We start from the raw sequence: 26,565 nt of genomic DNA on the forward strand, positions 1-26,565 counted from the left end.
GGATGGAAATTGCTGCAGCACTGGAATCTGGGTTGTGACCTACTCTGCCCATTGTGTGGGGGGGAGGTGCTGTGTCCAGTTTTGTAATTAAGGGGATAAGTGGGCGTCCACTTGTTTGAGTGCCTTGAACCTGCGCATAAGAGGGAGGTTGCTGCGAGCGTATGCGCTCGTCTATCAGAGGGCATAGCTGTTGATTATTAACTGCCTGACTGTGAGTCAAAAATTTGATCGCAGCAGACAGTTCATCAATGTTTGCTCTCCGAACCCCCATCTCCTGTCTAAGCAAAGCTACTAGCTGGTACAGTCCCTGGGATGAGCCATCCACCTCCTTATTGCTGGCACCTGCAGGACCGACCAGGGTTGCAGCGTCGCCAGCTTCAGAAGTGTTGGTAACATCTGCTTGAACTGCGAACCTGTTGGTGCAATACACCAGAGTTTCTGGTGGACTGAGTATGGATGGAAATTTTGTATGAGGGGGTGGAGTATCTTTGGGCTGGGGTTCTATTATTTGTACCTGCTTAGATGCATGCAATGTTTCATCACTATGCTTTGCCCCTATCATGTTTGGAGAACATCGTAGGAATGGTGGGCTTTGCTCGTAAGGCAGGGCTGGGAGTTGGAGGTTGTGCATCACTAGTAGGCATGGAGATCTCTGTGCATAGGATATCTTCACACTCGAGAACAAGGGAATAAATCCTGTCCATTACGCAATTATTTTTAGCCCGTTTATGGGATTTTTTCGCTTTCTTCCCACACCCGGCCTCCGACTGCGAGCCACAAGATACAAGCAACCCCTCTATAGCCTTCCTTTTGCCCATGATACAAACAAGTTAGGATCACTGTAGCTCACAAGAAGCGAGGAAAAGTTCAACAGTTTTCCAACTGAAGGGACCACCAGGGGAAGAAGGTAATAGTAAATTATAATAAGTGACCCCTGCTTAGGTATCACTTAAAGAATGCCACAGAGGAATATAATAGTGGAACACAGTACCTTTGAGTTAGTTAGCAGTAATAAAACAGTCCACAGGTGAATGAAAGGGGGATAGTCCAGCCCGGCCTGATCCGGTCTGTGACGGGCAAGGACGGGCCCGCCCTTGGCCCGGGCATTGCCCGCGCACGCCCCTCGCTGCGGGAGCCCGCTGGAGCTTTTAAAGGTGGCGCCTCCTGGCGCAGCTGATGACACAGTGGGCTGCTTGCGGGGCACTCTGGGGCACTGAGTCCTAGCCCCCACTTGGCTCTGGCGCTGGTGCTGAAATTGAAGTATTGAGCATCCCGCACTGCGGGAGCCCGCCGGGGCTTTTAAAGGTGGCGCCTCCTGGCGCGGCTGATGACGCTGTGGGCTACTTGCGGGGCACTCTGGGGCACAATGAGCTGTTAACTGTCATCAAAGAGCCATGGGGGCGGAAGTGCGTCTCTACAGCGAATTTGCTAGGTTGCAACAGTTGTTTGTCTCTTTCTGTTGCAACTGCAAGCCATTAGGCCCAAAAAAAATGCAGATCTGAAGGTCGTACAGACTGGAAATGAACCCAGTGCAATTGGAAAGACAAGCTCACCGAGATGAAAGAATCTACTGAGAGCTTGGAAGAGGAGGGGCGGCTGGAACCTCTGTGTATTTGACACTCCCCCTGAGCACAGCGCGATGTGCCCTGGCGGGTGATTTATAATAAGTCACACTGTCCATTTAAAGCCTGTTCTCGAGCACTCGGACACACCTCCATTGGTTTTCAGTTGCATGAATAAACTTTCTGCAATCCATGTGAGGTGTCCGTGGTGATCTCTCCCGAGCGGGGAAGTGTTGGTGTGGCATTGTGCAGGGCTTCCGGTGCCCTGACCGCGGACCGCCCTGTAGACGGCCTCTTCCTTACCGGAGTTGGTTTGCTGATATATATATATATATATATATATACTAGCAGCCCGCCCCGGCGTTGCCCGGGGGCAGAAGGGGGCTGGAGGCTGCATTTTGTGCTTTTGTTTAGCGACGGCCGGGCCCCCATGTCATGAATGATGTAATATGTGACATCATCAGCAGTGGATTGCGGTTGCGCGAAATATAGTTAGTACAACTAACTATATAGGAGCAATTTCAATGGTTTTGTATGAGTGAACTATAATACCCCTAAAACATAGTTTTTTGAGTGAATTTTAAAGGTTTTTTAAATGCTAATTCCTAACTATATAAGGCCTGAAACCTATGTTTTTTTCAGTGAATTTGCAAGGTTTTTTAAATGCTAATTCCTAACTATATAAGGCCTGAAACCTATGTTTTTTCAGTGAATTTCAAAGTTTTTTTTAATGCTAATTCCTAACTATATAAGACCTGAAAGCCCACCAGGAATCTGCAGTATGCGCCAGGGGACTGCATTGCAGAGAGGTGTAATGAAGCCACGCCCCTTTTTACACCTCTCTGCAACGCAGCCCCCGTGCATGTTTGAAGAGGGGGAACTAATTCCCCTTGCATTCTGGGGGCCCCTGGGGGCCAACTAGCCCACCTGGAACCTCCAGTATGCGCCAGGGGGCTGCATTGCAGAGGTGTAATGAGGCTATGCCCCTTGTTACACCTCTCTGCAACGCAGCCCCCTGCCGCGTTTGCAGAGGGGGAACTAATTCCCCTTACATACTGGGGGTCCCTAGGGGCCAACTAGCCCACCAGGAGCCTCCAGTATGCGCCAGGGGTCTGCATTGCACAGAGGTGTAATGAGGCTATGCCCCTTGTTACACCTCTCTACAACGCAGCCCCCTGCCGCGTTTGCAGAGGGGGGACTAATTCCCCTTGCATACTGGGGGTCCCTGGGTCATATCTGCCCAAACGCCGATATTCCGAACGATTGAAAGTGACTTTTCTTGAGAAACATTTGGATTTGGATTATCATGTCCTATTCTTTGGAAGTTTTGAAAGACTGACTTTGAGGATGCTATAAATTACTCAAGTCTGCCCGAATTGTGTGGGTAACATTGATACCTAGTCACTTTGAATAAGAATGTACTTACGTCTCGTCTAACATTTGGAAGAAATATCTAGTTATATGACAACAGGATACCGACATAACTTGAAGGAAATAAGAATACCCTGAAGAAGTTCTGTTGTACAGAACGAAACGTGTCGGCTGGCTGTGGTACATAAACTTAAGGAAAATAAAAGCATTTGAATATACACCAAGATTCAGCGCTTCAATAAGGACTCTAAGTGATATGATTTGATTGGACTTATTGTGCAAGTGGTGCCGTGCCAAACTTTGGAATATTCTCCACTATTCTCTACTACTTACTCTCTACTACTCCACTACTCACTAATACTCACTCTCTACTACTCATTCTCTACTACTCTACTACTCTCTACTACTCTCTCTCTACTACTCACTCCCTACTACTCACTATCTACTACTCTCTACTACTCACTCTCCACTAGTCTCTACTACTCACTCTCTACTGCTCTCTCTCTACTACTCACTCTTTACTACTCACTCTTTACTACTCACTCTCTACTACTCTCTACTACTCACTCTCTACTTCTCACTCTCTACTACTCTACTACTCACTCTCTACTACTCTCTCTCTACTACTCTCTACTACTCTCTCTCTACTACTCACTCTCTACTACTCGCTACTGCTCACTCTCTACTACTCTCTCTCTACTACTCTCTATACTACTCACTCTCTACTACTCTCTACTATTCTCTCTCTCTGCTACTCACTCTCTACTACTCTCTACTACTCACTCTCTACTACTCTCTACTACTCACTCTTTACTACTCTCTACTACTCACTCTCTACTGCTCTCTACTACTCACTCTACTACTTACTCTCCTACTCTCTACCACTCACTCTCTACTACTCACTCTCTACTACTCACTCTACTATTCACTCTACTACTCTCTACTACTCACTCTCTGCTACTCTCTCTACTACTCTCTACTACTCACTCTCTACTCTCTACCTCTCTCTACTTCTCTCTCTACTAGTCTCTACCTCTCTACCTCTACCTCTCTACCTCTCTACCTCTACCTCTCTACCTCTCTCTACACGCACACATATACACATATATATATGCATATATATGCATATGCATATATATATATGTATGTGTATATATATATATATATATATATATACACATACATATATAAACATATATAATCTGCATATCTATATAAATACAAATATAAATGCATGCATACATATACATATATGCATACATATGCATGTTATTTACATGAAAGTTTTAAAAACACTAATAAAAGCAAAGCTAAAAAGCCACCTCATTACAAACAGAATGGCTTTAACTTAAACAAGAGCGAGATCTAGCATTTTCAATGCTTGTTTACTTTGGTTCCATCAAGAAGGCATTCAAATGTGTCACACATTTGCCATAAATTCTGAATGTTAGCACTCTAGTTGATCATTAGATCACTGTAGTAAAGCTACTGCTCACCAGGGAAGTCTGCTGCTGGTATTCAAAGTGCATGTTTCAGTCTGCATGCCAGAATTTTTTTAATGAAATAGAAGAGGAATTGAGAAGTCACTCAAAATGTGCCCTAATTTTTCTTTTTGAAGCACTAATAATACTTTCTATGGCAAATTGAACCCCCTCATTTTGTTCCTTTTTAAATTAAATGTTTTCAGACTTACCACTTCATTCCAATCAAGATGGCTTCTGGTGTGCCATACTTTTGTCATAAATAAGACTGTTAGCGCTCTAGTTGTTCTTTAGAACACTCTGGGACATTCTGTCATTGGGCTATACTTGGGCTACATCTGGGTGATATTTGGGCTACATTTGGGCTCTTTTGTCTCTGGTGGCCATCTTGGGAGACTGCATGTCAGAATTTTTTAATGAAATTGAAGAGGATTTGAGAAGTCACTCAAAATGTGCCCTAATTTTTCTTATTGAAGCACTAATAATACTTTCTATGGCAAATTGAACCCCCTCATTTTGTTCCTTTTTAAATTAAATGTTTTCAGACTTACCACTTCATTCCAATCAAGATGGCTTCTGGTGTGCCATACTTTTGTCATAAATAAGACTGTTAGCGCTCTAGTTGTTGTTTAGAACACTCTGGGACATTCTGTCATTGGGCTATACTTGGGCTACATCTGGGTGATATTTGGGCTACATTTGGGCTCTTTTGTCTCTGGTGGCCATCTTGGGAGACTGCATGTCAGAATTTTTTTATGAAATTGAAGAGGATTTGAGAAGTCACTCAAAATGTGCCCTAATTTTTCTTTCTGCAGCACTAATCATACTTTCTATGGCAAAATATACCCCCTCATTTTGTTCCTTTTTAAATTAAATGTTTTAAGAGTTACCACTTTATTCCAATCAAGATGGCTTCAGGTGTGACATACCTTTGTAATAAGTAGGACTGTTAGCGCTCTAGTTGTCCTTTCGAACACTCTGGGACATTCTGTCATTGGGCTATACTTGGGCTACATCTGGGTGATATTTGGGCTACATTTGGGCTCTTTTGTCTCTGGTGGCCATCTTGGAGACTGCATGTCAGAATGTTTTAATGAACTGGAAGAGGATTTGAGAAGTCACTCAAAATGTGCCCTAATTTTTCTTTCTGCAGCACTAATCATACTTTCTATGGCAAAATATACCCCCTCATTTTGTTCCTTTTTAAATTAAATGTTTTAAGAGTTACCACTTTATTCCAATCAAGATGGCTTCAGGTGTGCCATAACTTTGTAATAAGTAGGACTGATAGCACTCTAGTTGTTCTTTAGAATACTCTGGGACATTCTGTCATTGGGCTATACTTGGGCTACATCTGGTGATATTTGGGCTACATTTGGGCTCTTTTGTCTCTGGTGGCCATCTTGGGTGACTGCATGTCAGAATTTTTTAATGAAATTAAAGAGGATTTGAGAAGTCACTCAAAATGTGCCCTAATTTTTCTTTCTGCAGCACTAATCATACTTTCTATGGCAAAATATACCCCCTCATTTTGTTCCTTTTTAAATAAAATGTTTTAAGAGTTACCACTTTATTCCAATCAAGATGGCTTCAGGTGTGCTATACCTTTGTAATAAGTAGGACTGTTAGCGCTCTAGTTGTTCTTTAGAACACTAGGAGGCTGCAGTAGAACACAAAGGAATCAACTGACAGTCTCTGTCCTTGTTGGATGTACATGTTTTACTGAGAATGTCAGACTTCATTCTCACATGACTGAGAAAGATAATGTGAATTTACAGAAAATATGCTTTCAGTTTAGCTTATAGATCCCCTTCCAAACCACTGTGGGAAAAGCATGAGATAATAGTTTTCTTTCAAACATAATTCATGATATCCCAGCAGAAGGCTTTTTCACATGGTAAAATCACCTTAGAACACACCACAATTCCTAAAATGAGTATGGTACCATCAACAAATGATTTATAATGTAACTAAAGTCCTAAAACCCTCTATTAACTACAATGTTTTTTAATGAGGTGCTATCATGTATATTGGTCCCAAGATGGCTGCCAACGCTTCTTGGATGAAGTGCTGACAGCCAATCAGATTTCACGATGAGATGTGTGGTTAGGCTCCGCCCAGATATATATGTGTTTTTGAAGTTAATTTTCATAAAAACCCCTGGAGCAATTTTCACCAAATATAGCAAAGGCACTTCTGCGTACCAGTCCCTACAATTTTGCCAAGTTTGGTGTAATTCCGTTCAGCGGTTCGGGCTGTAGACTTGTCAGAACGTCCTATTGAAATTAACATGGGGAAAACACGTTTTGGGACCCCCCTTTTTGTCAGCCCCTACTTCACGAATCCCCCCGAAACTTTCAGGGAAGGAGCGCAGCGGAGCTGGGCAAAATTTTGGAAAATTACACGCAAATTCCTCATCGGCGCCAAAGTTATTCCCAATAGAATGTTGCAGATTTCCTATGGTAGCCAATCCTAACTATATATACCTACTGGCTATTGCCAGTAGGTAATATATATATATGCTAGTGAAAAGATTCGCAGTAACTAAATCGTCTCTCAGACGTCTCCCAGGCAGCTTCAAGTGTCCTGAGCACAACTTCAATTGACCAATTGCATTGAACCACCATGGAGAAAAATCCTCCTACCTCCTGCTTCTAACCTCTGAGCCCCCTCTGCCGAGCAGCCTCCGTTGTTGTTCCCAGTGTATTCAGCAAAAGTTGCCTCAGTGACATGAAGCTTCATGCCACCCCATTGAAGGAGAAGAGTCCGCCACGAACGCCACATACAGAACACCGGGCGTGAAGGGGAGAGAAAGACCGCCAACTGGACCTTCGTTTTCTGTGACGCGCCCGCTCAGGCACGCCAAAACTCTATAGCTCTTTTGGTTCTCCGGTGACTTTGTACATGTTATGTTATGTTATCACTATTAATAAAGCGCGTCAATTACCAGAAGGTGTCCTGGCGCTGAACCACTAATTCTCTGAGAACCATTCAAGCGACCAAGGTTAGCGGGTAAAAAGCCAGGTGTGACATTGAACAGTACATTTACTTAATATAGAATTTCCTCTTACCCATAGTTGTCGCAAAGAAGGCGAATGGGGAGCTTCGACTTTGCATTGATTTGCACTCTCTTAACAAGCAGATTGTTGTGGATAGATTCCCTTTGCCTAACATTGACGAAATGGTTGGTACCTTTTTGGGTGCAAAGTTTTTCACCACACTTGATTTGCCATCCGCCTATCATCAAGTTGAATTGGATGAGTTGTCACAAGAATTAACAGCTTTCATAACACCTACGGGCACATACAGGTTTCGTAGAATGCTTTTTGGACTTGTTTCCGTGGCTGCAGTTTTCCAACGCATTATGTCAAGAATTTTGCGAGGACTTTCTGGAGTAAGATGTTATCAGGATGATTTATTGATTTTTGGTAGTTCAAATTCTGAGCATTACTCCAGGGTGTGTGCTGTTTTGGAACGACTTAAGGAGTCTGGTTTAACATTAAAGAGAGAGAAGTGCAAGTTTGGTATGGAACAAGTGAATTCTCTTGGACATTGTATTACTGCACATGGTGTTTTTCCAAAGAGAAAACTTGTTGACTCCATTATAAATATAAACAAGCATTGGAAATGCAATAGGTCTCGCAGCATTAGAGTTAGTGCTTTTAGAATTGTTTATGGGTTTTTTTTGTAAATCTTTAGCATTTTTGTTTCCTGTAGCCAATGCTAAAGAATTACAAAAAAACACTCAAACCTAAATCTGATGGTATTTAGTAAGGTTTTGCTTCTATGACCGCTCAAATCTACAACAGAGAATGGTGCGGGAACTAACCCAAAATTCATGAAATATAGGCAACTATACCAGGATATTTTCCTCCTGGGAAAAAATAAAATTAACTAATGCACATTTCAGTAAACGTGCCCTTGTTTATTACTATCAAACCCCAGCTAGAGGGACAAGACTTACAGCTAACCGTCCATCATTATGGAGAACGCTTCTGAATTTAATAAACATGGAGGGCATGGACTGATACAGTGAACTACCAAAAGTACAGACTTTTCAAACCTCTGTGACAACAACGGCCCGATGCTCTACCATCATTCGGACTATTCCTCCGATGCTTCTGGGCCACTGAAGAACACAACACTAACAAGGTGAAAGGAAAATAACAAACACGCATCGAGGCTTTCAAGAGTACTTCCATTCGAGATACCCTCACAACACAATTGCCCAGTAAAATAACTGGATGCCAATTCAGATAAAGTGCAATTCAAAAGACCACTGAGTCATCTATCTATCTATCTACCGATAGATGGAGACGGGGCTGTCAAACGTATTCCACTGGGAATAGGCACAGAACCCAATACACTCTTGATATCCTGCTAAAGGGAAAACATGCGAAACAGATGGCAAGTCGCACTACAAGACCACACTAGTTTATTTCGACCGACAAAGCCTTTGTTATGCAACCTGTTGCCTTTGTAAACAAGGCAGGACGTGTCTATGAGCAGCTTAGAGGAACATTTTCCTGTAACTAGTAACCCTAAAATGATGCTCAAACTGTATGCATATCACATGGATGGATGTGAAACACTTCTGATATTTAAATAGTTATTGTGCAGTAGATTACTTAGCATAAAATATATGGCAGTGTTCATCAACAACCTTCTGAAAATAGATGCAAAATTGCTAGTTTTTGGTGAAACGGGGTACTTAGATCAAACGGGGCTCCCCAGATATGAATATACTTCTCCCAAGACACAAAGGCATAATTCAGGTCTGATTGGTCACATTCAAACTAGGTTATAGCTCAAATCAGTCACCTTTAACAGCCAAGAACGATTATCAATGGACATCCAACTGACATATCAATATAATAAAAGGGACAGGTGCAGTAGGTGTCAAAGCATAACAAATCAAATGATTTTTCCTATTCAATGTAGCCTTTGGTATACATTAATCCAGTGCGTCACTAGTTTAGGAGTCATGTCACAATCACGGTACAAAACTATAATTTTTGTTTTACAAGGTTCATTGGCCAGTACCAATGTAAATGGCCGCGAGTAAATATCGACGCTGCATTGTTTTAGTACAACTAAAAATAAAAGCTAGTAAGCTGATTGTGTCGCCGGTCGCATGAACAAATGCAGTATGGGGGCGGGGGGCATGAAGCTGGATGTGCAGCGCAAGTTGAGTAACGTACGTCAACACCGATCTATCCCTGAACGTGCTTAGATGTCAGAACGGCTATGGCTCCCACTGCCACGTTACCAGAGCACGAGGGGCTGTTACCAATGAAAACACATGAAAATCCGTCAATCATACAGAGAGCGGACGGCCTGAAAGTTTCTTTTCACTGCGGAGCCGAGCAGCGTGCCCCAGGCCCTCTGTTATTACCGTCAATGAATGGGCCGCAGTCAAATTAGAGCTGCCATTTTAGGTTACGGGTTAGAGAGCTTCTGTGTGCAAGGAAACAAACACATACCCTGCTCAGACACAGCAACACAACCGGAATGCGTATTTTACATGTGGCGATTATCTTCCGTTTCACACACATGAACAGAGAGAGAAGCAGATCTGGTAGAACGGGGACGTGGGACTATGCTGACCGGAGCCCCTTGTCTCGAGGCACCCATACTGCGGCCAGGCAGGCATTTCAGCTTTACGAACACACATTTACGGGTTTACCTAACAGAAAAGTAAATAAAGCGCCCTATTTCTAAACTGGAAGTGCTCGTATTAGGCAGGCACTTTAAATAACAACCATCAACTCGTACAGGAATGAGCCCTTAAGGAAAATATGTTGGTTTATTTTTGGAAGAGTCCGGCTGGGAAAAGGTAGAAGCCAAATGCTCCTTCTTTCTGCCTTTGTCCGTGGTTATAAATACTTGCTTTGGGAGAGAGTCTAGAGAAGCAGCTCAAGAAGCAGGGCACCCCACGTGAGATGATTAGCATTTGGGAACCCCTTGGCAAGGTGTTATCCTTCTCATATGGTGGCTGCTGCCCGTAGCTCCTTCTGTCCCTCGACTAGTGCCTGCCCTGAAGGAGCTGCGGATGGACAGGGCAGATCAATCAACGCACGTATGATAGCAACCCCATCCCCCAATCAAAGTCAGGAAGGGTGACTAATGGCCTCAAATCACCTGAATGGTGAACGTGCGCTGACCTCCCACTGTGGATGACGGCCCCCCACCACCTCAAGACTCGTTAGACAAGACGGAGGGAAGAGAGGGGAGGGGGGAGGAGAAATGCGGGCTTTGGAATGTAATTGACACGGCCGGACGGTCGTGAAACTGAAAGCATGGCCGGCCGGCCGTGAAAGCCTTTGATGCGGCAGGGGAAATGCGAGACGGCGGGAAGGGGAGGGGGCGGAGCGGGTAAACAAAGACGGACGTGCACGCGCTTTTAAGCTCAATGCGCATGCGCATTGAGCTTAAAAGTCACGGGCACTGCAAGGAATCGCCACGATTCCTTGCAGTGTGGATAAAGAGTGGATAAGTCCCAATACTCTCGCTTGCTCGATGCGCATGCGCATCGACAGGCGAGACCTAATAAACCTGTCAACAAAAAGGAACTCCTATCGTTTCTTGGAATGGTAGAGTTCTATAGTAAATTCATTCCTAGTTATGCTGACAAGACTCAAAATTTGAGGAAACTTACAGCCAAGTCAATTACTTTTCATTGGTCAGATGTGTGTGATAGTGAGTTTTGTTCCATTAAAGAAGAATTGAAGAAAGCTCCCTCATTATATGCGTTTGTGCCAGGTGAGCCAACATACATATTAACCAATGCGAATGCCAAGGGATTGGGAGCTGTCTTAATTCAAAAAAGTGAAGGTGTGGAGAGATTAATAGCGTGTGCTTCTAGGTGTTTTAGAGGCTCTGAGAATAAATATTCTGTCATAGAAAAAGAGTCTTTGGCTATCTACTGGTCTTTAAGAAAGTTTGGAAATTTGATTTGGGGAACTAAGGTGAGAGTATTCTCTGACCATAAGCCACTTAAAGCAGTATTCTCAAAAAAGGGCTTAGATTCTATTTCTTCTAGAATCAGAAAATGGATTATTTCTCTCCAGGAATTTGACTATGCTGTGGATTACATTCCTGGAGTTATCAATATATCCGCTGACTGTCTTTCTCGCTTAGTTAACCCAGAAGTTCTAGATTTGGATGATGATGATTCTTGTGAAGATGATCTTGTGAATGTTTGTGAAATCACTTCTGATGCTGTTAGTGAGTCTGAATGAAAAGATGAAATTGAGAAAGATGAAGAAATTAAAAATGTCATGGAAAAATTAAAGAACAACAAATGTCTTGATAAACCTAGGGTTTTGATTAGTGAAGAATTGTCAGTTGTTGATGGTGTTCTTGCTCGTGGTACCAAACTTGTTCCTCCAGTAGGGATAAGGAGTAAACTCTTGGACCTAGCTCACTCTGGACATACTGGGATTGGAAAAACAAAAGATTTATTGAGATTGCAATTTTGGTGGCCTGGGATGGATTTGGAGGCTGAAAGGGTGGTGCGTGAATGTGTGGAATGTTGTGCGAGTGATAAGATTCTGAGAACAAAACAAATTCCTATGGTTTGTAGAAAGTTACCTAACTACCCATGGGATGAGATTACCATTGATATACTTGGTCCATTGCACGGGGTGAGTGATACTCCCTATCTTATTGTAGTTCTTGATTTTTATTCCAGATGGTTCAAGGTAGGGGCAGTTAGAGATATCTCTACAGGAAGTGTCATAAAGTTTCTAGAAGGAATTTTTAAAAGAGAAAGTTTTCCCAATAGTATCCTCTCAGATAATGGACCACAATTGTGTTCTAATGAGTTTTTAAAAATTTTAAGAAATTGTGGTATTGTTCAAAAGAGGAGCACAATTTATCATCCTGAAACAAATGGAGCTGTGGAAAGAGTCAATAAAACTCTCAAAGAGAGTATACAACTAGCTAGGGCGAATGGCTTGAATTGGAAAGATGTCCTTCAAGATAGGATCACAGCTTATCGCATGTCACCTCATCTAACTACGGGGAGGTCTCCCTTTGAACTTTTTAAAGGTAGAGTTCCTAATTCAAAGTTATGTCCAGGATGGATGAAATTAAGCTAAGGTCTAGTTGACAATCATATTGGTGACTGAAGAACCAGAGAAGAGAAGAAACAGATCAATAGAAAAATTTATTTTGATACCAAGAAAAGTGCTCTTAATAATGATGTGAAAATTGGAGATCTGGCGAAGATTAAATCTCCAGTTGGTTGTCAACCTTGGTCAAATTTACTAAGAGCAGAGATGTGTTTAAGTTATTTAAGAATGCAGTCAAAATTGATGATGGTAGAATTTGGAACAGAAATAGAGTTGTGGTAGTAAGTCTAAAATTATCTTCTTTTGAGAGTCGTGAGATTGAGAAAGACTCATGTTGTTCTTCAACCAATAACATTCCTTCTTCTACTGAGTCTTCACGAGTATTGACAAGCGTAAGAGAAAGGAGTCAGTTGGGTACGCAGACTCCCAGTATATATGAAAGATTATGTATAAATTTTGTGTTGTTATCTTTTATTCCTTTTTTCTTTACTTGCTTTTTTATTGCTGTAAAAGAGGGAGATGTGTGACATTGTACAGTACATTTACTTAGTATAGAATTTCCTCTCACGACTGTTCTACCTAGAATGTTATCTTAAGAATTCTTGCTTGTAAGTTCCATCACTGTCAGTTGAACCTGAGCAGTTGATAGGTGAGGTGCATAAACCCGACGTGCTACATACCTCTTGTTGTCTCCTGAGATTTCTTCAACAAAGAACCTGCAACTTTTCACCAGGTTTTCAGACCTCTTCGAAAGGTGAGTAGGTCCGTGGCATTTCTCATAAAGGGGGGAAGCTCATTCCAGGCTTTAGCTGCGCATACCATAAAGCTTCTCCCTCTTCATGTGGATTTTTTGACGAGTGGCACAAACACCAGCTTAGCTCCTCTGAAGCGCATGGTTCTACCTGGTGTATACTATTGCATTTTTCACTTTAGGAAATCTGTGCCTATCCCGTTGAGTGCCTTAAACGTGGTATTCAGAGTTTTAAAAATCACTCCCTTCTTGACTGGCAGCCAGTGTAATTTCCTCTGTTCCTTGGAGATGGAGGCGTATTTGGGAGTACCCGTAATCAGCCTTGCAGCTGCATTTTGTAGCATCTGCAACTTGTTCGCTAAGCGTTCCTGTATATTTAAATGCATGGTTCTGATGTTGCCACTGCAGAACGGGTTCTAATTCATCTTTTGATGGTTTGTTACAAGTAAAGGGGGCTTGTCATAGTCCTAGTTAGAGTGGTTCTTCTTTCTTGAGCTGCAGCTGCCTGAGCTTGTTGTTTAAGAGTTAAGTCCAACAGCTTTCTCAGTTGTTTTGGGCTCTTCTAGGTTGTGAGCAAGTTATTACCCGGCTGATAAAGGTGTGTTTGTTTCTTGATCATTAGTGCTGTTGGGTACTGTAATATTTGATACCAGACAGACCTGGGCTGTGATGGAGTAGGCACAGTGGTGCAGATAACTCTTGATCCAGCTGGAATATCAGTGCTTTGAACTGGTAGGCCACAGGGAACTAGGCATGTTTGGGTTCCTGCCATGTTTGATCTTTAAAATCTATACATTTGTACAGACAACAGTGTTACACACACAGTCACAAACCCACACCCACAAAAATTAGTTATTACTCCAAATTACTACTTAGTATTCGCCCACTTGAGATTCAGAACACAGGCATTTATGTGAGAAGTACAGATTATTTGAAAAATGCCAAAGAGGTGGCAGTCACTTTACACCATAGTTCACCCACTTGTCCAAGAGCAAATGATAAGCACTTGTGCCAATTGGTCTATTTGAGCGTCGATGGCCACATTACTTATGTGGGCACCACCTCCCTGCAGTACGTTTCTCCGGGCTAGTGTCTCGTGGATCCGATTGTTGCATCTGCAGAAATAGGAATGAGTAAACTGTGGTAAATGAAGAATGCACAGTCCACTGTGTAAGTTGAGATTCTTTATTGTAAGTTCCTTCCAAGATATTAAGTACAGAAGTAAAACCCCACCAGGAGCCAGCTGTTAGCAGCTCAGCCTGAGATGACAAACTGCCACAGTAAGTTATAGAGAGGCACTGTGAGCCAGAGGGTCACGCAGGCATTCTATGATGTCACAGATATCATAGTACAGTCTATCCAGAGGAGAACAGTGGAGAGGACATTTACCACACATCCTCTTCCCTTATGGAGTAAGAACAGAATAAAGAAACAATTGGCAAAGTACTTTAAAAGCAACAAGTACTGCATGAGATATCACTAGCATGAACCAAAATACAATAACACGCTAGATTTTAAATTAACAAAAACAACAAAATGCTACTATAAGCCACATCCCCTTCCCTTAGGGTAAAAGCATGGTTAAGATGAATGAGAACCAAAGTAGCAAAGAAAGGTGGTCACGCTCACAAAAGGGTACACCAGAGGGAACACCAGAGAATTTGTTGATAAACAAAGGCGAGCGTAGACACAGACCCTTTACAAACTCCCGTGACGAAAACATGCTGACAGAGAAAAAGATGATAAAACTCCTCACTCAAAGTCCCACCGACATGAAACCCTTGGCCACGAATCTCAGGCAGGTAGACTTTGACAGAAGCAGAGTGTGAAAAGAAGCGATGTTAACAATCTCCACCAAAAACAGGGAACAACACAGGGTACTAACCCTTTAAAATCACAACCTCCCTTAAGTAGGGTACACCACAGGATAGTCAACCTGGGAACAGAAACGGGGCATTGACTACCCAAAAAAACAAACAACTTCCCCTAAGTAGGGTACACCGCAGGATAGTGAACCTGGGAACTGAAAAGGAGCATTGACTCCCCACAAATATACCACCAACCTAATACACAACTTCCCCTAAGTAGGGTACACCGCAGGATAGTAAACCTGGGAACTGAAATGGGGCATTGACTACCCACAAATATACCACCAACCTAATACACAACTTCCCCTAAGTAGGGTACACCGCAGGATAGTAAACCTGGAAACTGAAATGGGGCATTGACTACCTACAAATACACCGACTCCCCTAAGTAGGGTACACCGCAGGATAGTAAACCTGGGAATTGAAATGGGGCATTGACTACCTACAAATACACTGACTCCCCTAAGTAGGGTACACCGCAGGATAGTAAACCTGGGAACTGAAATGGGGCATTGACTACCCACAAATACACAACCTCACTCAATAAGGGTACAACTAAGGATACTCACCCTTGGAACTCAAAACAACAACATCCCCTAGATAGGGTACACCATAAGGTTCTACATGAGCCTAGGGTACAAACATGGGCATGGACTACTCACATTCCGTCAACCTACCATAAATAAGGTACACCAGAACAAGAATGACTTAAGAACACTGACTCTTAAAATAACACCTGGTCTAAGGACAAATTTAGAGTACTGTTACACTAACCGCCCACACAACCCCAACTACACAAACGAAGTGAAAGCAGGCATTGTGAAAACAGTGAAATTGTAAAGCTCCTCATAAACTTTCTCTCAATGGATGTCACCACCCTTTACACACAAAACGAAATGAAAGTAGGCATTGCACACAGAAATAAACTATATGGTCCAACACGAACCAATGCATAGGCACACTCCAAACAAACAGCAAGGTGTTGACTAAGACAAAATATGCAGCGAGAAATGAACAATAACAGTAAACAACAGATAACACCAGTTCCGGTGAGCGATCTCTCACCCGGGTTCCTGTAAGCACCCCCTTTTGGAAATGGCAAGTCTCGAATGCACCCAGCGATGTAGAGAAAGCTTGAAAGCATCCAAATGCAAATGCTCATAAACGTCATAAAAGTCACGAAATGAAACTCTCACCCGGGGTAGGAAAGTCAAAAGCTCTGTTGTGCACTTTGTCGAACCGATACTGGTCATGTTTAATATGTCGCGCAGAACGTTGCACTGAGGAAAAAACGTGGTTGGCAGAGCATCAAAAACGTGGCTGGCAAAGCGTGTGTATAACATGCTTAAAACGGTAGGAAACGAAGACGATCCTAAAATGGCGGCACGCAGGATACGCTGCCCAGGGTGGCTCTCGGCACGTTAGTGCTGGGCAGACGTATGCGAGTGCCGTTGAAGCAGCTAAGATCCACAGACGTCAGAATGGCAACTGAGGTGCTCCTCGCGACAACGAGGTAAGCATCAAGCGCATTACCTAGCTCGCGCACAGTTTTTGAAAGTCAATGTGACCGTTGAACTGTGACCTGCAGCGTGGCGAGAATAATGCGAAAACTAACTTAAAATTTTTTAGTTAAATACACTGTACCTCAGCAGACATAGCACAATGGTATCAACAATTCCTCCTTCACACAGGCCTCATCGCTTGCCTCTGCATTTTAAAATAGCATACAAACCCGTTTTCCTCTGCACACTCCAGCACGGCTGACTAGGGGTGCCTGTCGGCCTTCACATAACAGACAGTTGTTGGCAATTCCTGAGCACTAAAACAAGTTAGCAACCTCCGTAAAACTCCACAAATGTCGGCGCTGACGTCCCACGCAGGCCAAATGGTGCCGGTTGGTAACTGAAATGCTTCCCATGCATCAGTAAGATGTAGTCTGTTTTCTTCTAAAATGCAAATTATCTCACCAGCAGGGCGATATATAGAAGTATGTCGCAAACACAAGGAGTGGTCTCCGACTTATAGATGAAACACTCACGGATGGTAGGCGTTGTGAAGGATACTGCTAGAGCTGGGCAAATCTGTGAAAGAAAGCACATCACATGGGATACCTAACCATGTCCATATTGCGAACTGTCAAGGCTCAAAAGTTGAAAAACACAGAAGGGTGATCAGGCCAGCTGAGTTTCAGACGCTTTTGTTGCTGGAGACAATCCAGATGACAGTAAGATGACAATAGATCCCTTCATAGCAGTTGGTTCCTTCACAACAAACACCCATGTGCAGGCTGTCCAAGATGAAACAGGACACTGGTGGGGTCAGCCGGGCGTTACCTTTCTGCTTATGTATAATTCCAAAATGTCTTTAGTTCCTTTACTAGTAGAAGCTTCCTTAGTTCACACGTAGGTTCATCCTCTTCAAAACGCCGCCAAGTTGTGGTAAATGAAGAATGCACAGTCCACTGTGTAAGTTGAGATTCTTTATTGTAAGTTCCTTCCAAGATATTAAGTACAAAAGTAAAACCCCACCAGGAGCCAGCTGTTAGCAGCTCAGCCTGAGATGACAAACTGCCACAGTAAGTTATAGAGAGGCACTGTGAGCCAGAGGGTCACGCAGGCATTCTATGATGTCACAGATATCATAGTACAGTCTATCCAGAGGAGAACAGTGGAGAGGACATTTACCACATAAACCAATGCTGGAGTATGTATCACTACAATGACTGATTTGTGTATGTCACAAACCTAGCTAGAGAGCCGCAGGGCGCTGCGCATATTGTCTTAGACCGCCCGCACGATCTCTTTAAATTCTGCCAGTGACAGAAGCTCGGGTGGTTCTTTTGATTTGCTTCATGTTATGGCCTGGTTTCACCTTTTTGTGCTATCTCCTTAAGGTGATGTAATGCCTTGGAGCTTTGTGTACATCATGATCTTTGGAATGTGATTGGCACTTGGTAACAAGCAGAATCATGGGTGAGCTGAGCTGTGCTGGCTGTACTGTCCTTGTGGTGGATGCATTAAAGAGAGCTGAAGTTTAACCTGTGTATGAGTGTTCTCTTAACACTGATGACAAGCAATGTATTCTCCCCAGGCCAGTGGCCTGGTGGAGAAGGTGAATAGTCTGGTTAGGGATTGTGCTCTAGAAGCAGTAAAAGGCAGGGGTCCCTCAGAGAGAAGTTAATGGCACACTTTACTACTCCAGACATGAAAACCAAGATTTAGCCTTTTCAAAAATTAAACGGCCGTTTAGCTGGTCTTAAGGTTAATCCCAGGTGGTTGGAGTGGAAAATGAAAGTGGGAAGTCCCAACAGGGACAAGGTGGTGCATTACCAGTGTAGTCATAAAGAACGTTCTGACACCAGATATGGTGCTACTCACAGGAATTGGAAGGTGGGGAGTATGTGTTTGTGAAGAGACTGCAGTGGTGTGGAAAGGGTGGGTCCGAGTTTCTAGGTCCTTTCCGCTTTGCTGAGGTCATGAAGAATGAGGTGAAACCTGAGAACGGAGAAGTGTGGACCATGTTACCTCTCGCAAGAAGCACCTCATGGTCGGGGAGGGGGAGTGTGGGTGGTGTTTTGCGAAATGTTGATGGTACCTGTACACATGATGTAAATCCTGAACAGGGCAGGGCAAGTGCAATTTCTGAACAAGGGCTTGCCTATGGGTTTGACTCCCCCTGGGACAGCGTAACAGGAGGAGACCCACATACCTCAAAGACTATGTCTGATTTTGTTCTTTCTGTTCTCATATTATTGCAACACTCGTTTCGCTTAGGTACTATCCAAACTTACTGTTCCTATCCTAATTTCTTGTATTATTATAGAATGATGACATTATGGTATTTCTTTTTGGTTGAGCTATTATAGTATCACGCTCATTTCTGCCTGAGGATTTCGGAGGGGGAACCTACCTGTTGTTTCTTGCCCCTGCTGCAGAGCTCCGCTCCCGCTGCCACTCTGGTCTCCCTCCCGCCGCCGTAGTCAGCCATCCAAACGGCCGCCGAGTGGAGGGAGACTACAGCTACCAGCCTGCTTTGCAGGACACCGGAAGACGCCACTGCTGGTCCCGCGCTTCGAGGCGCTTTAAATTTGTGACAGCCCCGGTGGAGCGGGTGTCACGCTCATTTCTGCCTGAGGATTTCGGAGGGGGAACCTACCTGTTGTTTCTTGCCCCTGCTGCAGAGCTCCGCTCCCGCTGCCACTCTGGTCTCCCTCCCGCCGCCGTAGTCAGCCATCCAAACAGCCGCCGAGTGGAGGGAGACTACAGCTACCAGCCTGCTTTGCAGGACACCGGAAGCCGCCACTGCTGGTCCCGCGCTCGGAGGCGCTTTAAATTTGTGACAGCCCCCGCGTCGCGGATCGCGCCGGGCGAAGCCCGGACAAAGGACGGGCCGTCTGTGGCCGTCCGAGGACGTACAAGGACGGGGCGGGCCACCCCCCTTTTCCCCTGCCGAGGACAACCTCAAGGAGAAGGCAACCCATAAAAAGGTACTGTTATTTGGATTCAATTCCCCCGGCTTAAAAACGCATTACAATAGCAGTTTACTGTGCACCTTTGAGGGAGTGTGACTATTTGATTGGGACCTTGCTGCTTAATTCTATCCCCACTCAGTATTATTGACTTTCTCAGAATGAGTAAAGTGGGGAAAAAAACACAAACCCCAGCAGCTACGCGACCAAACACTAGACTGCAGGCGGGAGTACCACAGCCTCTTCCCAGCTTAACAGCAATTGACAAGATGCTACAAAAAACTATTGGGGTTGTGAATACTGCAATCGAAAATACTGAGAGAAGGCTATCAATTACACCCACTCTATGTCTGCAAAACCAAGGGGGTGATTGTTCAGTCATTGCAACAGATGTCCCGGATCAAAACTCCTACTTAACATCGTCTTATGTACAATTGCCCTGTGCGCAGGTGTCTATAGAGACCCCTGTAGTAGTAGAGGACTCCCCTATTGTACTGACTCCCTCCTTCCCTAGGGAAACCCCTACAGTAGGCAAACCACGTCCCAGGAGAAAAAAAGAGAGCCTTCCAAGAAAAGGGGGCAAAAAGAACTTGGCCAATCACAACCTGGTGACCCCAATTATCAATTCGTCGCACTCGACTGCAGGAATCCCGTGCTGGGTCACTAATATGGTGGCTGACTTGAAAGCATGCCTGGAGCGGACTATTGTTACCCACATTAAACCCTTGGTGTCAAAGCTTGATAGATTATCCTCTATGCTAAATAATAAGGGGGTAGGGATAACAAAGTCAGTCAACCCCTTGGGAAACTCTGCATCCCCATTTGATTCTGATTGTGGTGGTACACCTAAAAGTACATCCAGTGACAGGGTAGCTTTATCAAAAAATCCTTCAAAACAGACCAAAAATGCAGTAACATCAATAACTAATACTGAGTCTGCACATGTTGTACCTCCCCTCCCCCCTAATAGTAGCACACACGGTCAAACTAACTTGGCAGTGGGAAATCCCACTGCCAACTCTGATACAATTAACCCGAAGTCGAAGGAGGGTAAAAATAAAAATGAAAGTAAATCTAGCACTTTAACGACTAGGAATGTACAACCCAAAGCTTCCTCCTGCCAGTTACCAACCATTAATCTACCCCCGGAAGCACTACCATATGTGGTAGCCCTTACAGGAGTTCCAGCCTTAAGCGATGGGAAAAGAGAAAAGGAGTTCGACCTGAAAAATAAGTGTATCCAATGGTTAAGTGCAAACAGACCTCTACCTCCAAATGTCTCAGGGGAAATACTGGCAGTTAGAAGAATAGATTGGATAGGGAGGGGACCTAAAACAGTGTCAGGAGATGTTGTAATAATTAATTTTAGGGACACCTCCGCTGTGGATTACATTTGTAATGCCCCCTTTTGCAGATTAAACTCCCAAATATGCCCACAACATCTGTCATCTTTTTACCCTACTCCCAACTCGAGATTAAACCACCCTAATGGGACCCGTTATAATAGGGGAATTTATCCACCATCAAGTAGAATACAATACAGGCCGACATTTGGAGAGGATTTCTTTCCACATCATTCTACACACCTCCTCCAACCCCATTGGAACAGGTTTAGTGTGCTGGAGGAGGTAGATTGACTCACACCGAAGGGAGATTCCCCACCTCAAATCATCAATGAAGAGCCCATTAGGAGACGGGTTTTGGAGGAAAATGTTACATCCACCCCCACCGGGGATGACCCAATATCTTACTCTTCGAGGAGGGAGGGGACTAGAGAAAAGGGGAACCTGGATACCTCCCTTGTAAATGGAGGGGGGCGTTGTACAAGGTTCTAATAAAGCAGTGGAAGGTTGTTTAAAAATCATCTCCTGGAACATAGCCGGGCTAAAAAACAAACTCCTCATACCAGAGAGGGATGCCTTCATGGCTGCTCACGATATCTGCCTGATGCAGGAGACTTGGGCAATGGAGGAGAGCACTAATCCGGCCTTTGCAACTTACGATATTCTTGCAGTATCTACAGGTAGAGGCCGCCCTTCAGGCGGACTATCAATATGGATAGGCACTCACTTGGGCATCCAGGCAAAACAAATGCAAACAAATTCCCTGGATGTCCAGTGTGTCCTACTAACACCCCAAAGTAAACCACAAGTAGCTATAATAAATATCTACTCAAGGCCGGTCAAGAAGGGGCAGGAATCAAACACAATTAGGGCACTCGATCATTTTATCCAGGGATTGGACCCCTCCATCGCGATAATTTTGGGTGGTGATTTTAACTGTCAGTTTGAGCCCTTGCGTAGTATGGAGTTCTGTGAACAAGACGAGGTAGACTCATTCTGGCGCATCCCAGAGCCTAAGATCTTACCAGTTAAGGCATGGACACCGTTGGTGCTTCAGATAAAATCTTTCTCCCTTGCAACGTCTCTACGGGCGTGCAGTGGGAGACTGGATCCGGATTGTCCAGGGCTAGTCACCTATAATAGGGCAAATCAAACCTCCATCATAGACTACATCATGATGCAGGCAAAATATTGGGATAAGTTGAAAGAATTCAGGATTGTACCAAGGCACAATAGCGATCATAACGCCTTGGTCTTAACCCTTAAGCCTGGGTCCTTTGGCCTAACAAATCCAGTCCCAAATCCTGCCATGTTGATGACACCTCTCACGGTAACAAACAATAGGAGAAGGATTAAATGGCCCCATTTTGTGAATTCCCCCACCAGGCTTGCAAAAATATACCAGATTGCAATTCCTCGCATAGGCGAGATGGGCGAACCGGCCCTTTGTCGACAACCCGTAGAAATACATACGCAACTAACCATGACGCTAGGGGAGGTGCTCTACCCAGTAAGTAGAAACAAACGAAGCACGCCAAGGTCGCACCCCTGGTTCCATTGTACCTGTAAGAAAGCTAAGAGGGAACTCCTTGCAGCAATCAAATCCAAAGATAATGCAAAAATTAGGGCAACTAGACTGCTGTACAAAAAAGAGATTATCAGGGGCAAGAGAGAGTGGGAGGAAGTCAGGTGGGAAGAACTGAGACAAGCGCTCCTTTTAAAGGATACCAAATTATTTTGGGCTATAATTAATGCTGGCACAAAAGCATAGCTCCCTCAGTATGGGAGGCACACTTCGCAGCCCTTTATACAACCCCCGAGACTGGCGTCTACGTGCATCAACAGCAGGCCCAGAAGCCAAGAGTAGACAGGACCCTCCGGACTTCCTCGGACCTAGACCCCCTGCACGAGTATCGACTGCCGGGGGCCTCGGGCTTGGGCTGTCGGAGGGGCCGATGGATGATCAGGAGATGACTTCCTCTCAAAACCTTGAGAGTTTTTTTTCTCAGGGAAGTGGAGTCTGCTATTGACTGCTCCCAAACAAAGCCCCAGGCCTTGACAAATTACCCGGCGACCTCTTCCGCTCCCAGCCCAAAATTTTGACTCCGTATCTTGTAGTTTTGTTTAATGCGATCCTCGGGGGTTCCAACTTACCAGAAACCTGGTTGGGAGCTGAGACCGTTCCCATCTACAAGAAGGGCTGCCCGTTATCTCCATCTAATTATAGGCCCATTAGCCTTTTAGATACTACGCAAAAACTAATGGGCCGGATCTTACTGGACAGAATATTGGTATGGATAGAGGAACATAAAATACTGACCACTCTCCAAGCCGGATTTAGATCTGGCATCTCGACCCTGGACCAGATTTTTAGGCTGCAGGTCCTTTTCTGGAAAACTGCAAGAAGAGTAGAGGGTGGCAGACTCTACCTTGTTTTTGTGGACCTGCGGGCCGCCTTCGACCTTGTGCTCAGAGAGAAACTATGGAGGGTATTGGAAGAACTAGGCCTCCCATCCTATTTATTAGATGTCTTGATTCGATTGCATGCGGGGAATTACGCCCAGGTGAGGTGCGGAAGGAATGGAGAACTTTCGGCCCGCTTTCCCGTAACCAGGGGTGTACGCCAGGGTTGCGCCCTGGCCCCTACACTTTTTAGCCTTTATGTTAACGGCTTGGTGGATGAATTAGAGGGAGTCAGGGATAATGATGCCCCGAGGTTGGCTACTGGACGGGTGCCCGCTCTGATGTTCGCGGATGACACCTTGTTGTTATCCCGAACATCAACGGGCATCCAGCGGGTTCTGGATGGGTTTGCAACCTTCTGTGCCTCGAGGGGATTGGAGGTAAACTTGGATAAAACCAAGTTTATGGTTTTCAATACCCCGAGGCACACCCGCCCGAACCCTGTTTTGAATGGCACCCCGCTTGAGAGGGTGTAAACCTTTGTTTACCTCGGTGTCACGCTAACCGAGGATTTTGACTGGGGACACCAGGTGTCTAGATCCGCCCTGAGACTTACACAGATTACAGGGGGTATTGGGAAATTTCATAAAACATCACAATTTAAACCGGTTGCCCCAGTTCTTGAAACCTATAGGTACCCAGACTAAGTCAGCAGCTATGTATGGTGCAGAACTTTGGGGACATAAGACCGCACTGAGTCTTCTAAAGATTGAACAGGCCTTTATGAGAAATTTGGTAGGTCTACCCCAAAGCACCCCTCTCATACCGTTACGGCTAGATATGGGCCTTGAGTCCATTAAAGATCTGATAGCCGCACGACCCCTGCTCTATTGGAGAAGGCTCTGGACTGTACCGGAGCTTGTTGACTACAGGGCGGAATTCTCCGCAGTCTGGGGGCAGGTCAAGAACAAAAATATACCCTGGTTATCCCACATCATGGTTCTCTTCTACCAAATTGGCTTGCCTGAATTGTGGGAGTCCCCCGGGGAGAGCTGCCCAAGGTTACAGAGGTCAGAGCTGTTGGCCATTTTGAGAAACCATAGCCTTAACATGTTACACTGCTCGACAACCTTGGGTAGGCTATCAACTGAATTTTTGCAGGTGAAAATTGCACCCAAGAAGGAGGAATTCCTATATCTAGTGCACCCTCCTCTTGCGAGAAAACTATATACACAACTGAGACATGGGGGCTTGCCCATTAGGGTGCTGACTTCTAAATGGACTAATTCAAATGAGGGAACCTGCCCAGCCTGCAACCAAAGCACAGAAGATATTGTGCATGTCCTGTTTTTCTGCCCAGCGTATAGCAAAATACGGAAATGCTGGCTGTCTCCACTGTGCAGAAACTTGGGACTCAGACAATGTGCACAGGCTTGTAGAGTTTTAACATATGATACCTCCCCTCCTATTTTTTTCTCGGTTTCCCGCTTCCTATATGGTATGTGGCGCAGAAGGATCACCTTTCTGACAAGGATCTAACCGGGGTAATTCCCATTTGCTCTTTTTGATAACTTGCTGTTTAATAACTTTTTAACTTCTTGTATTTATGGATTTTATTATTGTGCTTGTATGTATTTTATCTGCACTTTTATGGTCAAGGACCGAAATAAAGTTATCAAATGAATGAGTATCTTTAGCCTGTGTTTGTTTTGTTAGCTTGTTATCTTTGGTTTGTTTGGTTGTTATTATTGGGAAGGGGATGTTTTAGGGCCTGTTTTCATCATTTTGTGCTATCTCCTTAAGGTGATGTAATGCCTTGGAACTTTGTGTACATGTCAATGTCAGAGGTTCTTATATAGTGCAACTTTTCACCGTGAGGTCTCAAGGCGCTTACATCATGATCCGGGAAGTGATGGGCACTTAGCAACAAGCAGAATCATGGGTGAGCTGAGCTGTGCTGGCTGTACTGTCCTTGTGGTGGATGCATTAAAAAGAATTGGAGTTTAACCTGTGTATGAGTGTTCTCTTAACACTTTACAAACAGCAGAACAAAAATAAATAGTCTCTTTTGATAGTACTGTGTAACTGTCTAAACTGACAGATGTATAGGCCTGTGAGTGTGCCTATGAACAAGGCATATCTCTTTGTGAGCATCAGGAATACACTAACTTATAGCAATCTTGACTGAAACATATGTGAGATCCCTTCATGCTCTGTTTCTCACAATGGAAAATGTGAGTCCTTTTTGGTTTACTGGGAAGATTCCTTCGTGTTTATTTATGTACTTGGTGCCCGTGGGAATGGTATCATCAACTGCGTGGCATGTATCTCTACACGGCAACCTCCGTTCATTAAGATACGCAGCCATGCACAGACTGTAAATAAGCTGCATTGCATGAGTGCATTTCCATTTGACGTAATTGTTTGTATTTTTCTAACACTTTTGCCCTTGTGGCTCCATCTTTTGTCATCATATGTTAGATGATCAACCAAGCCATTCTGGCTAACCGCAGAGCCATCATGAAGCTGACCATCAATCTGATGGAGGCCGACCTGAAGCAAGAGGGAGCCCTGCGACTCCGATGGCAGGACCGCATGAAGGAATGGAAGCTCACGTGGAAGGATACCGTACTCAATAATTTTAGGTGTGTTCTTGTACCATCATATGGGTAAAGGAGCGTGGTTAATTGTTGAGTGCAATATTATGTGGTTTTAGGGGTTTTCAATCACTTTTTTGTATTTTTATTTATTGAAGGTAGGTAGAAAGTCTAACCACAGCTCTGCAGGTAGCATCAAAGAGTAGATATGAACAATGATACAGATAGCATGACTACCTAGAGAAGACATGACAGAGATTTGTTATTGAACATTCACCTACAAGCATACAATTAATAACAGACAAAGGTCACATTTAGTTATAGAAATTCCAATTTTAAAATATGGCAACAGTCAAGTCAGGCCAAGGCTTTGTCAAATAGTGGAATCAGGGGGCAAAAGGCCAAGCACCAAGGGTTGTCATGTGTCACAGTTCTTAAGTGTGCAATGGTGGTGTTTTTACTGTTTTTTGTAAACTTTAGAAGGCGGGTGGTGGCACCTATTTGTTTGATTTGGGTGCTCGATTTGAGAGGAGCTCTCATTTGGAAGGCCCTCAACCATAAAAAAAACACATGATGGTTTTGGTGAAGTTATAATATTAGGGTTGACAGAGCACATGGAGAAGGTTAAGGTGCGATGAGTGACAAG

At 44.2% G+C, this 26,565-nt stretch overlaps 1 protein-coding gene across 3 annotated transcripts in view; it reads left to right on the forward strand.

Moving 5' to 3' along the window:
• The window catches only part of CCDC180 (coiled-coil domain containing 180), a 492,398-nt gene that overhangs the window by 179,933 nt on the left and 285,900 nt on the right, over positions 1–26,565 (forward strand). For all 3 annotated transcript variants that reach the window (XM_078646144.1, XM_078646142.1, XM_078646143.1), the window contains exon 9: positions 25,804–25,967. In XM_078646144.1, coding sequence (XP_078502270.1) covers positions 25,804–25,967 — 164 coding nt within the window. The remainder of the gene's footprint in view (positions 1–25,803; positions 25,968–26,565) is intronic.

The sequence above is a fragment of the Lissotriton helveticus genome, chromosome 5_1 (genome assembly GCF_964261635.1).
Source record: "Lissotriton helveticus chromosome 5_1, aLisHel1.1, whole genome shotgun sequence".
NCBI lineage: Eukaryota > Metazoa > Chordata > Amphibia > Caudata > Salamandridae > Lissotriton > Lissotriton helveticus.